This window comes from Rana temporaria, chromosome 2, assembly GCF_905171775.1.
Source record: "Rana temporaria chromosome 2, aRanTem1.1, whole genome shotgun sequence".
Taxonomy (NCBI): Eukaryota; Metazoa; Chordata; class Amphibia; order Anura; family Ranidae; genus Rana; species Rana temporaria.
This window is the reverse complement of record NC_053490.1, coordinates 91,941,905-91,960,338: the sequence shown is the minus strand read 5'-3', so window position 1 is coordinate 91,960,338 and position 18,434 is coordinate 91,941,905. Positions and strand designations below refer to the sequence as shown.

Here is an 18,434-nt window from a genome sequence, read left to right as displayed (position 1 = left end):
TAAGTGATAACTGAGTGATGCTTGGCAATTGAAATATTGCTGAAATGTTCTAAATCTCTTCCCAGGACACAAACGCATATGTATTTTTAAATGTGAATTACTTTTTGTTCTACGTTTTTATTTTTGTGCATGTGGTTCAGCATCATTGCCTTTTTTTAAAAGGGGGGGGGGGGGTGGTGTCAAAGGGGTCACAAAGGGTATTTGTCTGCACCCACGCAGACAGATGGCTTCTAATACACTGGCAACTATTGGTTGAGCTTAAATGGGATCATATCGCCATTTTTGTTTTTGCAACACGCTGCCCTACGATGCTCCAGTGGTTTACATCTATGCATAGGAGTGTGGTGGGGTCAACGTTGGTAAATGAACTCTGTATTGCGCCATACTGCAGCTCATACAAGTTAAGCCAGCCTGACACTAGACAATATCCTTATTCTAAAATATATATATATATATATATATATATATATATATATATATATATATATATATATATATATATATATATATATATATATATATATATACACATACACATACACATACACATACACATACACATACACATACACATACACATACACATACACATACACATACACACACACCTCCAATATTTGGTGGCCCTGTAATCTATTTTTCTTGAGTGTGTGTGTGTGTGTGTGTGGGGGGGGGGGGGGGGGGTTTCTGTACTTTTAAGTTAATAAATGACTCTGATTCTGTGGTGTGGCAGTATTTTGAATTGTGAATGTAGAGGTTGCTTGAAATTGTAACAAAGTAAAATGTAAATGTGGGGCATATCATTGAGATGTTTACCTTACATTTTTTTGAATGCTATGCCTACTGAAATCTGGTAAAGAATGCTGCATCAGCTGAAAAGCATCAGGTTTTTTCAATATTTCTTCACCTTCTCTCTTACAAAAAAGGAAAAAGGTGGGATGAAGTTTACCAGCGCTATGGTGCATGTAATCTTCATCCTGGTGTTTTAAAAAGAAACTAGGTAGAACCTTTACAAAAATACCTGCCAAACTTGAGTGGTCTGAGGAAACGGTTTTATGACACCAATGATGGAGCTGAGGATAAGGAGGGAAAGGCTTGACTTGGTAACAATGAGTGATGAGCGCAGTGGCCAGGAAGACGAGTCCTTCTCTCTTTTCTCGAAGACCGCTAAACCGTCATTTAAAAATTTCAGTTACCGAAACAATTATTTTAAATAACATTCAAAGATAAATGTATTCTAAATAATTGCTCTAGTGAAAAGAGAGACATCCCATAAAGTGAAACTTTTTTCGTGCTGTAAGAATCTCCTTTTTTTAATAGATTTTTGTTTTTAGGCTTTTGTTTTATGGGGCAGTATTAATTTGTTTTGAGATGGATCTAGGTGTGTGTGTGTGTGTGTGTGTGTGTGTGTGTGTGTGTGTAAATTTGTGTGCCTGTAAACCACCTCACATTTTCCTCAACCTCCTATCATTTTTAGATAAAAAAAAAAAAGTTGGGGATACAGCAGTTAGGCCTGTTTTTCCTGATTAAAACTGTCCTGCTGTATTCTCTGCATTATCTTCATTTATGTATTAAATCCTTGGCCTGTGCTCTTTTTTGCTAGTAAATTTGAGCCTTGCTCATTAAAATTGTCCTGCTGCTGGCCAGTTTTGTACTACTGTAAACTGGGCATTTATAGTAAAACCCCTGGCCCTACTGTACTTCTAGTACATTTTGACAGGTATCCCTGATTTAACATCCCTGGCAATATGATTCTGTCTGGAATTGCGTACCAAAAGCGGTATAATTATTTTGCATGGAAATTCTGTGTTTTATATTTTAGGCCTGCAATTCTTAGGAACAACTCCCTTTTGGTGAGAAACCTTCCCCTCTAGGATCAAATGTACATTGCAAGGATTTTAACAAACTTTGTTGCAGATGCCTACTTCTTGTTCTAAATAAATGGCTGTCTGTGTCAATGTGCAAATCAATGTGAATGGGAGTGATTTTAGAATTGTCTACAAGCCGCTGCACTTGCCGGGTTCCAGTAAAAAAAAACGTATCCCTTTTTTAGACATGATTTCCCTTTGGGGCATCTCCCCCAAAATGTTTTTTGTTTGTATAGGTATTCCCAAAATCTGACTTGTATCTTGGTGCAAACTTCTGGAGAAAAAAAAAAGGTAAACCAATCGCACGAGCAGGAAATTACATTTTTGGGGATGTTCTGTTAACCATCTATGTGCAAAACACCTCCAAGTTGGCATCAAGTATACATTTTTAAGGAAAATGACAGTGCTGCTGATTTGCAAAGGTAGTTTTTAAGAACATTCAGTTAAAATATATGACTTGTGTCGAAATTTTTTTGTCTTTCCACAAAAGTGGCGTTACCCTTTAAACTGTCCTGCTGCTGGACAATTTTATACTGCTGTATCATCTTTGGCCTAATGAAAGCTTGATGGACATTGGTCAGAGGCAGGACTGTTTTGCATTAAGAACAATGACGGCCACAGCAAATGACTGGTCAATTTCTATCTGCCAGTCAAAGTGGGCCTATTGCTGCTAAAAAAAAAAAAAACACTGCTGAAAGCTTTTTTTTTTTTTTTTTTTTTTAACTAAAATGAATCAGATTGTGATGCTGCTGTTGTGTGTAAACCGTGCTAGCTGTAAAAGCAAAAAAAAAATACATAAAATTTACCCGCTTCCGTATATATGCATGCATACAGCTTTAAGGTATGTTACATAAATTAGTGTAAAGGCTCATGTGTGAGTTGTTTAATATAAACAAACATGTTATACCTACCTCCTCTGTGCAGTTGGATTTGCATAGAGCAGCCTGGATCCTCCTCTTCTTGGGTCCCTCTTTGCTACACCTGACCCCTCCCTCCTATCAAGTGCCCCCATAGCCAGCAGCTTAATATGGGGGCACTGGAGCCAAGTCAGAGCTCATTGTATCCATTCAGACAAGGAGCCCTGACCCGGCCCCACCTCTCTCGAAATATGTTTTTTTGGAAGGCTTAATTTAATCTACTTTTTTATGCTGTTGCCCCAATGTGTTAACCAGTGAGCCCTTCCAACTGGAACTTGTAGTTTCTCAGCAGCTGGTAAATTGTAGGTTAATAAGTTAACGAACTGCAAAAAAGCTTGCGGTCAAATTATTCAGTAGCTAAATTAATGTCGGCAAATTTACTAATTTTATTTATTTTTTCTTTCATTTTTATGCTTTTAGGAATTCTGGAATTTATTAGTATAGCAGTGGGTCTGGTCAGCATTCGAGGTGTCGACAGTGGACTCTACCTAGGGATGAATGAGAAAGGGGAACTGTATGGGTCGGTAAGTTCTTACATTTTCACCATTTTGTTTAACCAGTGCTGTTCAATTTTCATCATGGACATGCTGAAACTTTTCATTCTTTAACAGCCAATCTGATCGGTCTACAGTAAACGGATCCAGTTGGTTGCTAGGCGTTATCACACATTGTCATGATACTTATGTATTGTTTTACTGAAGAAGCTCAAAATGCTTTAGTTACATTTGCACTCATTTTATAAAATGTAGACCTCAGCATATACATCATCATGGGTCCCCGTACAACATTGACATTATAATGGGCTCAGAATAATCACATTTTTGTACCTGGAACCAATGTGTGTCACTGTTGTTCAGTGAGAGGGTGTTTTAAGAAATCAGCATTTGAAGCTAATGCGGGAAAATTTGGTTTATTATGTCCTGTGTGCTTGTTTTGGTTTTATGTATGATGGGTGAAACATTTTATATAATGACACAGAGGTTTATATGGACAGACTGGTTACTTGATTGCGACTTCTACATATGTAATATGTAGAATATTTCTAAAAGGTCATATTACACTGTGCAGGTGGCGTATGCTATGGCTGAAGATTTGAGTTGGGCAATTTTCTCAGATGATTAAAGGTTCTATTTAATGCTGTGTTCCCAAGCCTTGAACTTTCCCTCAATATGACTGTAAAACTGGACAGACTGTGGAAATGTGGGACAGATTGAAAAGAAAATGATGGGTAAATCGGAGGGGGTAGTTGGTGAGGATACCGTGGCTGGCTAAGTTAATGTGTGATAGATGTACAAAAGTCAGATGTGTGCTCGGAACGAACTAAAACGCACACGAATACACTGTATTGTATTGAGACCACCATAAATCAAAGCTGTCAGCCCCCTGCTGGTGTCCCCCCACCCTTTCACACTGATATTCATTCATGTGTTTGGAGATGTCCTAAGGGTGAGACTGCTTAAGGCCTTGTCAGAAGGGGAAGCAGAAATTGCATAATAAAGTAACCTAAGGGCTTTGAAAACAAAGTGAGTATGGACAGCTCCATACAGGGCAACACAGAGCTTTTAAGCAATCCACATCAGACAGAAGCTATCTGTCAGAGGACACATTGAGAGATCACACAGCATTGCAGAAAGAGATTTGCAAACCTAGCACTCTCTGCTGTGCCCTCTGATGAATGGCTTTCCTTGCAATACACTAAGGACAGTGCATCTGCTTGGATTGACTTGCCAATGGATAGATACTCTCAACTTTCTCTATTTTGATTGGATGGTTTGGTGATGTTACTGTTATTGCCTAAAATCGAAAGGCAATGTCTTCCCTTAAAATATTGGAATATGGTCTGTAGAAGTCCATAAGACATGGAATTTGTATGTTTAATGGTGATACTCTGAGGCTTCATTCACCCTCAGAACCTGTACATTTGTTCTGATCATTTTTGGTATGTATAAATGTTTCCTAAAATATAGGGCACAATTCTCTGCTTCAAGTGGGTATTGGTGGAGTAGAAAAAGGTGAGACTTAACAGCTTGGTGTGACTATTGTGGAACCCTAGGGTAGACTATTATCTAAATCCCTGGTTTGAAGGAATTCCAGGATATACAAGTTGGTGAATTCAATCTAGTGATTTATTGACCCCACCAAAAAATACTATAATGGATTTTTATGGTGTTAAAGTGCCAACAGATAATAGCTGGTTGCTGTAAGTTGTTCTTGACTGGTCATTGTAGAAGCATGTTTGCATTGGGTGGACTTGCAGGTTATGGAGCAGGCGGGGTGGGGGGAATCACTCGGGTGCTAGTTTTGTCATAGGAAGGGGCAGAAAGCAACTGTCTGGGAAAGTTCTTCATGACCTATCGCATCTCATCCTGAGAAGCCTCAGGGAGGGAACTTTTGAAATTGACCTGTGGATAATCAGTTTCACCTGAAACACACATACTCAGATTGTGCAAACATCCTCTGAGGCCAGGTTCACACATTTTGCGTTTCCATCTTCATTCATTATTGATGCGCATCTTTAATGCATTTTTGTGCGTTTTCTCGTGTTCTGCCATTGTAGTCTATGGGGCCAAAAACACCCATTGATGCACTGAAAAGCGCTTGTATTTTCCACAATGTGTGGTAGCGCAACGGTGTAAACAGTCCAAATGAATGGGAAAAAAAAAATCCTCTTTGTCTCGCACTTTGGCACATCAAGCAGCGTGTGATCAAACACATGGGACTTATGTCTGTAGCTACCTTGTTTAGGCTTTAACTTTTTTACATGGATCAGGTGATTATTCATAGTCTAATGAGGAAAAATATGACCGTTCAGAATGAGTGTTTAGGGAAACTTCAAAAAACTTTTTTGATTGCTGTTCATTTCACTGGAATACTATTAAGGGGAGAAATTGGCCCAAAAGACAGAATCATTAATATCTGGCTGCCCATTCTTGAAGATCTCTGGTAAGCTTTACATTAAACATGGCTTGCAAGGATAGTATAAACACTGAACAAGCTTCTCACCATAATTCTAACTGCCAGCCTCTATCCTGCTTGACGACTTCACACCCATCTATGGCTTTGTCAGAAAACTGGCACATCCTAAGCTATGGACATGCAAACCAAGAACAGTGATCAGTGATTTTTCACACATCTTATTCACTTAGCAAATCTGCCTTTTTATATATTGGTTGAATGGAACTGCAGTGGAAAAACTCTTTAATGTTACAATGAACAATACTTAGGTGTTACCTGCCACAAAGAGCACTTTACACATGCGTGTAGAAAGTAATCATGAGGAAATGATGGCATGAATGGGTCAATTTCCTCCCACTGATACCTTCTTCCTTTTTTTCTTTCTTCTGTATGCACACAAATAGGAATAGCTACATTATATGTACTGGGTAAAACCCATTAAACTTGATTTGTGAAACCTCAGGTATCTGCACACTGCCATTTGTGAGTTTACTTGGTATTGTTACTTCACTTGTATAGCCCAGCTAGAAGTCCCTTGATGATTTAGGTCTAAGGTGAATACAAATAATACAATGGTACACCCTTCTGACCCTGTACATGAAAATGTGGTTTTGTTGTTCTGCTTACTGGGCCCACATCCCTTACATTTTGTAGAAGAGCAAAACACCCCCTACAAAAGTGACTTTATGGGCTTAGTGTACAAACCTATGCATTGTAAAAAGTTCAGTATTTATTGGTATAAAAAAAAAGAGAAAAATAAATGTACACTTAAAAATGTACATGCATAGCAATATGGATAATATGCCACAATATGGACAAAAATCACTTGGACTGTCATAAACATATTATTGCATAAACCAAGCTGATGCGTTTCAGAGTCCTTAGAACGCTTTTAGGGAAAATTTAGCAATTTATTGTATATGTGGTCTATAAAACAAAACCTATATTGGACATGGGCATATAAATGGTGAACCGTTTTCTTTTTTGTTGCATGTAAATGCAATTAGTACTAAATTTAAAAAACCCATCATTGGGGAAAATTATTTTTTCACAGGAATCGATGCACTGCCCATCAACCTTTACCAAGAATCCATTTATATTTTTAAATTTAAAGCATGGTGCCTCCTTAGATTTTTAAATAAGGGCTCTCGAAACTTTTTAAACAAAGGGCCAGTTTAGTGTCCCTCAGACTTTAGGAGGGCCAGACTGTGGCCATTGGGAGTAGAAAAGATCTTGCTGTCGTGGGGCAGAACAATGCCCCATCTTTGATGTCAGCGGGAAGAATTGTGCTTTATCGTTGGTGTTGGTGGGCGAGATTGTGCCCCATTGTTATCATTGGTATAAATGGTGCCCCTTCATTGGTGTCATTGGGAGATATTGTGCCCCCAGGTTGCGGTTTGGAGACCACTGATTTAAATGCACAACTCTAAATTTCATTGTGCTGCTGTTTTATGTCTCTAGTTATAAGGTGCATTTTGCACATTTGACATTGTAAGGAGGTTGCAAAGAGTATCTGCACAGTTGTCTGCCTGTTGAATAAGTTGACCACAATCAGAGCCTGCTGTCCTTGTGTACAGTATAGAAACAATCGCAATCAAAACCTTAACATACAAATTTATGCATTGAGCTGATCTTGTTCACTTGTATATTGGGGGCGAAATAAAAAGACTGTAGATTTTTTTATCACAGTACATTGTACTGCAGTACATTGGACAGGCTAAGGTCTCAACTGAACCAGGTGTGCCCAAAAAATAACTTTTACATTTTCCATTAAGCACCCATGCATCAATGAAAAGTGAATCTGTTCGCTATAATTACAAATATGGTTTAAGGTTTACCAATTGTATTGCAGAGTAGAAATTAAATGCGTACAGATAGCGACAAACCTTAATTATTCCTGCAGTGTTTAAAAATGTGTGACATTCCCTTTTAGAGTGTGTGTGTGTGTGTGTGTGTTTGTTTTTTCCCAATGTGAGAAAAAAGTAAAATCTTCAAAGGCCAAGCCTTAACCTGGACATACAGGGAGCCAGCCTCTCATGTGACATTCTTCAATTTGAAAATTGTTGGCTGAACGGTTACAACTACATTCACAGTTTAGGCATTTTGACAGCTGTCAGAATACAATAGCCAACATTGGTGTGTGTGTGTGTGTGTGTGTGTGTGTGTGTGTTCCCCCCCCCCCCCCAATGCACACTATTTTAGCGTTTGGCCTCTGCACAGAATTCTATTCTGCCAACTACCCCACTGAGGCTAACGTAGGGGCACTTGTGAGATACGGGGCCAGGATTTCGGCAGAAAATATAAGCTTTGTGTGGTCCCAACTCTATATAGTTTAAAAGTTAAACTCTCATAAACATTTGTAGGTATGCATGCAGCCATTAGTTCAATGATGTGCTGTACTTTATCCGGTGTACCAAACTAGCTTATTCTCTAAACCTAAAAACGAGAATCAAGGGACCGTAAAACCAGAAGTCGCATACAAATATGTAAACAGAGGGTGACAAACAAAAGCAACAGAGCACTAGGCTGGTAAATCATTTGACATTAGGCAATTGTCAATATTTCTAGTCTTGTAAAGAGCCTAGAAATTTCAAGCATGTCTTCACTGTTCCAAAATCGGACAATAGCCATATTGTGCCCCAGGACATTAAATTAAATGTTCCATTGTGTTGGCCAGCAAAGTGCTATTTGTCACAATATAAATATAATCTAAATGCATTTTTCTTTTCCCACCCTTGCATGCACCAGAATCTTCAAATGGATATTAACCCCTGGTCTTTTTTATATTTCCTGTTTAGAATGCCTAGTGGCAATATGAAGTAATAGTTGTAGATAATCTCACTTAAAGGATTTATTTTCTGCTATATTTTTGTAGAACTTGATTTCCAAGTTTTTAATTTCTCATTTCACAAGCTGGAAATTTCAGTGGAAAGAGGCTTTGGTGTTGATGGGTAAGGTGAACCAATGCAAATTTTTGGTGCGTGTGTGTGTGTGTGTGTGTGTGTGCGCGCGCGCATGTGTTTTTTTTTATATTTGGCAGCTCAATGAACAAAATTGAGAGCTTCTGCTTCAGGTAAATTTGACAACTGTCTAATGCCTTGTACACACGATCGGAATTTCCGATGAAAAAAGTCTGCCGGAGATTCCGTGTGTGGGCCCCATCGGACTTTATTTCCGTCCGGAGTTTAGAAATAGAATCTGATCATCTGTGTGGAACTCTGACGGAGAAGAAAATGCGTATGTGCAGAATCCAGAATCAAGTCAACGCATGCTCGGAAGCATTGAACTCGTAGTGTTTTACGTCACCGCGTTTTTGGACGGTCGGAATTTGGTCTGACCGTGTGTATGCAAGACAGCTTGAACGGAATTCCGATGGAAAATTCCATCGGATTTTATCCCATCGGAAATTCTGATCGTGTGTACAGGGCATAAGAGGGGATAGACCCCAACTTCAGAGAGCTTTCCTCTTGCTGACAGGCAGCAAAAAAAAAGAGAAACAACCTGATATGGGGTCTTGAAAAGAACTGTGGCTTTTAATTACTGAAGGTACATATTTCTCTTCTGCGGTAAAGGCTTCTTGCCCTTCCGCCTTGCAATTTTCTTACACTAAGCTGTGTATACACAAATCCGGTGTCTACAAATAATCTCCTGTGCACATGTGTGGGAGTTAAATCAACCCATGCCAGGCAATCAAGAATGCCAAAGACCTCCACAACTCAGAAGATGCTAGTTAAATGTCAACAGTAGATTTAGCTCATGGACGTTGCATTGCTAGCGCAGAGCTAGTATTTTCGGACAGAAGTTGATTTACTGAAACTGGAGAGTGCAAAATCTGGTGCAGCTGTGCATAGTAACCAATCGGCTTCCAACTTCAGCTTGTTCAATCAAGCTTTGACAAAAAAAGTACTAGAAGCTGAATGGCTACCATGCACAGCTGCACCAGATTTTGCACTCTCCAGCTTTAGTAAATCAACCCCAATGTGTCATTTAAACCCAAATTGTCAAACTGTCACTACATGCTAGATTACATTGTGTTCATACACTTCCACTAGAGAATTTGTTTTCAGTAGGCTTCATAAATCCTGGTTGATCCAGCTTTTCACTGTCCCTCCCTCTTTGGTCTGTGTCCCCAATGCAGCCTGAGATTGTATAGACCAGCTGTTGACATGTACTGAGCATGTACCAGTTTCAGATAGTGATTGATGCAGGCCTCACCTCCCTGTTAGTACCGGCAAATACAAACCATAAACACAGGCTGGAGGAGCGTGACACAGCCTATAATTGGCAGAACTTCCTCTAGATAGCTTTACAGTGTAAAAAAAGTGAAAGCTTTTTTTTGTCAGTCAAAATTTTCTTGAACTGTAGATTTGTATGAAGGTGCAAAACACTTTGTTGCTATTTTAATTCTCTCCACTTTGAAAGCCTTTCTTTGTCATGTGACCAACATGGCAACAATCAGTGCTGTGCAGAAACAGATTTATACATCAGCACAGTACTAGAAACTCCTCCCTCAGATCTTTTCCTGAGGACAGATTTGGGAGGCCAGTACAGCAATGATTAAATAATGTAACTTTATTTATATTTTTTTTATATATTGAACCAAGTACAGTGGCATGATCTTTATACATAAATAGAAGGGATGATCTCAAACATTGTACGTTTTTTTCCTACTCTATCCAAAACCAAAAATTGTTTGTGTGTATCTCTATCTCCATCTCTATCTCTATCTCCTTTTTTTTTTCTTTTTTCTTGTGACCTTTCATAAAAACACAGAAAATGCATGCTAAACATATCCATCTGTGAAGGTTAAATGAAGCATTAACATGCTTGAGGAGTGTCTATAAAATGGCAGTTATTTTTTGCTGTCTTTGTTGAATCGAGGAGAATTCCCTCCACTTCCTGTCCCAGAAATGCAACAGGGAAAGAGAAGAGAATCTCTTCAATGTGAAGGACATTCCCTTCTTAGACAGGGGTCACAGGGTCACGTCTTCATTAAAAAGTTTCCCCCTGACCTCCTCTTCTCAACCGTAGGATTTTGGATTTCACATTTGCTCTGTACCGGTGACAAAGACAAATGGAGGGGTGCATCTACCCATGGAGGAAATCCATTAAAAACCTTTTTAAACTCTAATACTTCCCTACTCTGTTATTATTTATATATTAATGTGAATAATGTGAAAAGCATTGAATAGAAACAGCCAGGCAACTAGGATTTTTCAGAAGGCCATCAGCAATGGGATGTTCACTTTGCAGAGCGAGTTTTTCTTTGCAAGAGAATTTACCCTAAGCTAAGTGAATAAGGTGAAGCTCTGCTGACTTGCATCATCCAATCGTGCAAGTAAATACACTTTTGGGGGGGTATTCTTTGCAAAGTGAGTATTCACCACATTCATTAAGCTAAAAGGAAGTTTCTCTGCAAAGTGAACAGGCGTCCAGCATGGGGGAATCGACTCCAGAAACGTGTTGGCTCATATATTGGCTAGGACTAGATAGTAAATAATAACAGTCGGCCATTTTGCATGGATGGGTAAGGTGGGGGGGAGGTTCTGCTTGATTTGCATTGCGTTGACGCCTTGTGCCAACAGTGGGCATTCTAACTCAAGTAAGGGTTGTGAACATTGTTAATATCTGCCAGTTTTCAGCCCTTTTACTGTTGTGGAATGTAATGCTTGATTATCCAATCAAGTCTCTGTGACTCTTCTTGTGTGAACCATTCGTGGTCACAGAAAATCGTCTTGTGGGACAAGCGGAGTAGCTGGATGTTTTCAAAGGGTCCTTTTTGTGAATCGGATCTTATAATGTTTAATTCTTCTAAAACATTTGTTTATTTTGTTGCTTGTAAAAGGGACTTAGGAGGGTAGACGATGCTTTGTTTGCCTTTCACACACTGTACATGTCACTCCCAGTTAAGAGATTTTTCTGGTGATTATTAAATAATGCATTTTACCATCCAAGCAGATAAATAATTAAAGGTCTCAAATAGCCCACTGATCAGTATGTTTTAGAACCGCTGTACGAGCACTGATCATTGAGGAGCCCACCCACTATATACAGACACTGAACTGGGATATTGTATGTTTTAGGTGGCTTGATTATATTCATTGCCTCTCCTCTAATTTTGATCTTTTGGATTTTTTTTTTTTTTTATAGATAGTAAACGCTTAAAATCTATATAACCACTAAGAATTAACTCTTATTTGCTCTGTTAAGTATTAAAAGAAGGTTGTGTCTGTTCAACCGTTAAATTGTTGATCCTGCCAGAAATCCAGTGTTGTCCTATGTCGTTTGCTGTCCTATCTCATACAATATTATCAGGATGTATGGTTGGTGCTATAAATTTTGTGGGGGGGGGGGACCCCTCCAGGTCCGCACTCACCAGGGGATGCTGGGCTATAACGGCTCCCCTGATTCCTGGTGGTTTCCGTGTCTCTTCAAGCTCCTGATTGCCCGGGACAATAGTCCGGAAACCGGAAGCAACGCAATGGCGAATATTAATTGGCTAAAGTGGGAGGTTTCAGAGTGCAGCGCTCTGCGCCCTGAAGACAACCTAAGACTAGCCAATGAGAGCCCCAGGCTCTAATCACATGATTGTCAAAATGTGATTGACCTCATAGAAGCACATTAGTCCGGCACCCCACACAGTGCAGTGAGTGCACACACATAGAACGATTTATTTTTAAATAAATCGTAATCTGACTGACTTTTTTTTTTTTTTTTTTACTTTAAGATGTTAAAAAATGTTTAGTCATATTTATTTAAAAATAAATTGTTCTAGGATTAGCTTTCTTTATAGGCAAATTGACTTTGGGAACTTTGGATGGGTGGCACCCCTTATGGACCAGCTGCCACTGGGGATAGGACTGCAGAACCACTTCTCCTATATTTCTGTCTTGGGGTGACAATGCTGCTTCTCCATAGAGCACTGTAAGTAAAGGCTTGCTCCCCAGAACAGGAAGTGTTACTGGCAGGATGATGCAGCACAGTAATTAAGTAGTTAGCACTTCTGCCTAGAAGCCCTCGGGTCGTCTGGTCAAATCCCAACCATGACACCTACCTACATTAAAGTGGAGTTCCATACTGAATTTATTACTTTTTGCAAAAATCCTTCTTTTTTTTTTTTTTTTTTACACTTACAAGAAATGGCGGTTGCTATGCGGAAGTCCGTAATCTGCCTCTTCATCGGCCGTAGTGGGTCTTCTTCCTCCGTCCTCCTGCGGTGTCTTCCTGTGAATGGGGCGCACTGCCTTCTGGGAACTGTGTGTATCCCAGAGAGCAGCCGGACCATTCACACAGAGCCGCGCAGCTCGCACATGCACAGTAGGAAACGGCCTATTTCCCTTACTGAAGATGGAGGTGCCAGGAGCTTCTAGCATCGAGGGATCAAACTCTAGGGAAGGTGACATTGCGGGCGGGTAGGACAGGTAAGTGTCCTTATTTAAAGTCAGCAGCTACAGTGTTTGTAGTTGCTGACTTTAAAAAAAAAAAAAAAAAAAAAGCGGGTGGAACCCCACTTCTAATGCTCTTCTAATGCCAGTTCTAATGCTCTTCATGTGCTTGTGTGGGTTTACTCTGGATACTCTGGTTTTTCTATCTCACTCCAAAGATATGCTGGTGCTGGTGATTGTCTCTGGTCTAAATTGGCCCTAGTATTGGCCTTGGATTGTAGGCTCTGAGGGTAGGAGCTGATGTGAATGTAAAGCGCTGTGTAAATTGTCAGTGCTATTTAAATTCCTGTAATGCATAAATACCACATCTTTTTTGTATGTATGAATGAAGGGTCAGTACTGCTCTGTGCAGATAAGTATAACTGGTTTGTTTTTTATAGTTTTTTTTTTTTTTTTTTTTAAACAAACCTGTTATACTTATTTGCTTTGTGCAATGAGCAGTACTGAACCTTATTTTGGGTCCCTTGCCAGCACTCCTGTCTCCTCCCTCCTGTCAAGTGCCCCCATTGCCAGCAGCTTGCAATGGGGCACCCAAGCAGGCATGCTCCTGAGCTGCTGCTCTTTGTTAATTTTGATATGGAGCTGAGACTCTGCTCTGCCCGCTCTCTCTTCATTGGATGTGATTGACAGCAGTGAGAGCCAATGGGAGGGAGAGTCCCCATAGAGCTGATGCTCTTGTGCACATCGAGCTTATTCAAAATCTAATTTTGAATAGGCAAAATCACACTGGGCCACACCAAAAGTAGCAGGCACTTTAAAATAATTTTCAGAAGTTGGGTCCGCTTTAACCCTCTTTGATTTTACCCATTGTTGTTTAACAGAAGGGCTGTTTAAAGAAGTATCAAAGACGGATGAAGATCAGATGCAAAAAAAAAAATTCTAAGGGCTGATTTAAGCCTTGACTCTTATCGAAGTGCATTTATTTTACAAATGTGCTAACAATGTACTCAAAAGCTGCAATGAAAATTGTAAAAGTCTGATTTTGGAATACAGTGAGAATGTGTAGTTCTCATGCCTGTGAGAGGTACAGAAATAGAATGTTACAAGATGTTTTCGTCTTCATACATAAATAAAATATCTGCACACACATGCAAAACTGGAACAGTTTGAAACAATTTGCCAGAATGAGAAACCTCAATACAAACATACAAGTTGCTTAGAGGTGAAACGATTCTCTAAGGATAGCATCTTTGATTTTTAATTCCAGTGTAGTGTTGAGTTTTTTTTATTATATTTTTTTTTATCCTATTTTTTTTTTTCCAAAGCTGTGTGTGTGTGTGTGTGTGTGTGTGTGTGTGTTTTTTTTTTAATAGGGGGTCATATCCATTCTCTGCTTTTGGGAACATAAAGTTTTGACTACACATACAGTACATACAAAAAAGACCTTCATGTGAAAGCCAGTAAATATAGCACCAGGGTCTGTCCCAGTGGTTATGCCTCTGAGATCGGTGAACTGCCAAATTCACAAATTTTATAAATCTTTATTTCATGACATAGCTGAAACTTGAGCAAAAGCATGTTGAATATCTTGAGATGCTCAGATAATTGATGCACCCAAACCAACCTTTTTTTGCCAAACGATATGACAAGTCAGCCCATTTTGTCTCATCTTTGAAGAATCAATTGGCTCATCAATGAATTTTTAACTGTTTGCAGACTAGACACGTGTACGTGAAAATTTTAGGCATATCAGATTTATGCATAGCTATGTTCGTCTTGTATTTATGCTGGCAGTGTTACCTTGGTCCGTGCTCTGTCCACTTTTTGTCACCAATGTTCGCATATATGTTGCTATGATTTAAACCTATAGTTCAGTATTAAAAATCATTTTCTGTATCTCTTGCAGGAGAAATTGACTCAGGAGTGTGTTTTTCGAGAACAATTTGAAGAAAACTGGTACAACACGTATTCATCGAACCTCTATAAACACGCAGACACTGGACGACGATACTATGTAGCATTGAATAAAGATGGGACTCCAAGAGAAGGCAATAGGACTAAACGGCACCAGAAATTTACACATTTTTTACCTAGACCGGTGGACCCAGAAAAAGTACCTGAACTTTATAGAGATATTTTAAGCCAAAGTTGACAAAGACAGTTCTTTCACTCGAGCCCTTAAAAAAAAAAAAGAAAAAAAAAAAAGTAACCACTATATTAAATCAAATGGTTTCTCTGGTGGGTTTCTATTGGTTAGCTGGGTCATCACATCAGCTGCACTGTTGCCAAACTTTGTCGCATGCATTATGTATGATGGAGGCTTGGATGGAACATGCTGATTCTGTTCTGCACTTAACGGATTGTCCTCCTGGAGGAAAGGCTGTGCCCACTCGTGCTTGATTTATTACAAGGCAAAGAGCAAAATATTATTATACATATATATAGAAGCAAAGGCAAAGAGGAATGAGGCCTGATGCATGCTGGGAAATAGACATGCTTTTAAATTTTTGATAACCCTTTAATTCATCATATATCAGCGTAGCTGCCATACTTCGGTTCATCAGGATTTTTGGCTGAAGGCCTGCTCAAGTTGTACTCTTCATTTATTAAGGCATGGATGGGTGCAGTCTTACTTAAAAATGACTTTCAGTTAATTGCTCATTGGTGCGCCATCTCACTGAGCATAAATCAAAGACCTCTCCGTAAAGAAAAGGAAGAAAAAAAAAGAAACAAAAGGTTGAAAAAAAAAATACACTACAAAAAACTTAAATTTATTTATAGAAATTCCAAAGGCAACATTATATTTATTTTATATATTTATTTATTATATAGAGTTTATTTTTAATGAAATATGTACAGGCCACATAGGCATTTTCGAAGCTTTCGGCTCTGTATGCATTACCTGTTAAAGGCCATTATGAACCTGTGGTAAATTCATGCAAGTTTATTAAGGTGCATGGATTATAAGTATGAAAAAAAAATTTGAAAAAAAGTATGGCCCCCAAGGTGACAATCTATTCTGTGCCCATTTACTTTTTCAAATCCCAGTAAAGATGATGATTTTATAGGACTTCATAAAGTCAAATCCACATCCAGCTCTAAATCAGTGGAATATCGAGGTAAACCATACAAAAACATGAGGCACCGCAATGGGTCCGATCCACTGCTTTGGCGCTGCACAATAAACTCCTTATGAGTCTTGCTGTTACTTTGTGGTTTAAGCCCCCAAATAAAACTGTAATGACTGCTAGAACTGTACAAAACCACTTTTTTTTCTTTTTATTTTCTGTATGGAACTCGCCTGTAAGACTGGATATTTTTTTTTTATTGTTTTTTTCAGCATGAAGTGGCTTGTATTACTTTGCAGACCTACCTCATCCTGAAAAATGTATAGCTCATCATACACTTTCGCAAACAAACTCGTATTCTTAATCAACCAATTTTGACAAATCCAGGCTTCCAATTTTTATGCTGCAAAAAATAAAACTGTGTAGTAGCTTATAATGCTCCACCATGGTCAGATTTTCCCTGTTGAAAGGCACCTAAGGTTTAATATATGCATATATAATCTGTTTAATTTACAATCTGTTCCATAAAATGAAATGGTGTTTTTTTTGTAAAAAAGAATTCAAAAGAGCACGATATAAACACATTCTTGTCATAGCTAAATGCTCTGTGTGGTTAACATAAAAATGTAGGTGCCTTTTTCACAGCTGTATACGAGGGATATGAGGACTAATGGGTGTCATAGAGCAGCTGCAGATAGTCCCATATTCTGGTTTAAGATTACATAATTTTTTTATTTTTTTTTAATGGTGAGAACATAAAGGTGAAAAAACAGGTTCACAGGATAACTCTTGTACGTAAAATATGTTCCTTTATCTTTCAGAAAATGCAGCCTTCTTAGGGGTCAATGTAACATCTGTGTATGAAAAATGCTTTCAGCGTAAACTGTCATACTACACTAGCACCCTAATTTTTTCAAATAACTTGCAAAATGAACCTAATAAATCTTTACGAATAACGACAAGGGGAAAAGTATTATACTTATTTATCTTCTTTTTTTTTTTTTTTTTTTTTTTTTTTTCTGTTTTGTTTAAATTGTCTGCACATCACGAATTCTCGACCCTTCAGAGGCAAGTTTGAAATGTGTGGTACATTTTGAAAAGAAATAAAACATATTGTAATATTTTTTTAAGCAATAAGCATAGAAATAAATATTTATTTAAAATTGTTCTGAAATGTGTAGTTGGGCACAAAGCTATATCTTCCTCCCTTTTTTTTTTTCTGCAAAACCGAGGTACAAATTTGTGGTCAATGGCACAACCAACTTCTCATTCTGGCTGTATCAACTAAAATGAAAAAGGGAAGAAACACTAAAACCTAGGGCATGATAATGATAAAGGTGTTGTGTGTGTGTGTGTGTGTGTGTGTGTGTGTGTGTTTTCAGTGCTAGAACATTATCAAATGATTGCATATGTAAAAACATCACTTTTTTAATTTGATCAAGTACTTTTTTTTATTTTTTATTCTGTCACCAAAAGTAATAAATGAAGTCCGTATCCAGTACACAATGGAATTTTATAACTTAAAAATAATTAGACTACAGTGTTGAGGCTCTAAAAATACAACATGTGGCATTGTCATTGCTGTCCATTGTTTGCTCCTTCTTTTTTTTTTTTTTAGAACTGAGAAATTCAATTTTGATTTGCAAAAGCTTTTACTATAGGAAACGACTACATTGACTTCATGCATCTTATTCATTGCTGAAATACATGTAAATAAGTTTATTCACAAATTGTGCAACTTTTTAAAATCTTGCTAGCTTCTTGTTGGCATTTAATTGTGAGGTTCTTTTGAGGTATCAAACAAGTAGGGCACATAATGGAGTCATTACAGGCAAAGGTTACTCAGGGAAAAAAATACCAATTCATTAAAACTAAACCCTTTTTTTTAGAACTATATCTTGCTAGAAAACCATATTTTAAATAACTCATACCCTTTGGTGGGCTGACCCTAACTCGCCTTATAAAATCACTGTGCATCACATCAAACATATAATGTGCTTTTTAAAAATTACCTAAAGTGTATATGCATTTCTATACACCTTGTTTTCCTACATATGCAATGCTCACGGCTAATAAGTAGTAGTGTGTGTGTGTGTGGGTTTTTTTTATGAGAGAGCGAAAGAGAGAGAGACAGAGAGGGGCTCTGTGATCTGCAGCACCAATAGGAAAAGGTAAAGTTTTTGACATACTGGAAATTGCCATAATTCACTTCCTATATTTTTCCAAAAAAGCCATAATTCA

General features: G+C 38.3%; 1 protein-coding gene across 1 annotated transcript in view; it reads left to right on the top strand.

Moving 5' to 3' along the window:
• The window catches only part of FGF9 (fibroblast growth factor 9), a 62,697-nt gene extending 45,545 nt beyond the window's left edge, over positions 1-17,152 (top strand). Inside the window, exons 2-3 of the mRNA XM_040340522.1 lie at positions 3,206-3,309; positions 15,032-17,152. Of these exons, the coding sequence (XP_040196456.1) occupies positions 3,206-3,309; positions 15,032-15,277 (350 nt within the window). The 3' untranslated portion in view covers positions 15,278-17,152. The remainder of the gene's footprint in view (positions 1-3,205; positions 3,310-15,031) is intronic.
• The last annotated feature ends 1,282 nt before the right edge of the window (positions 17,153-18,434 follow it).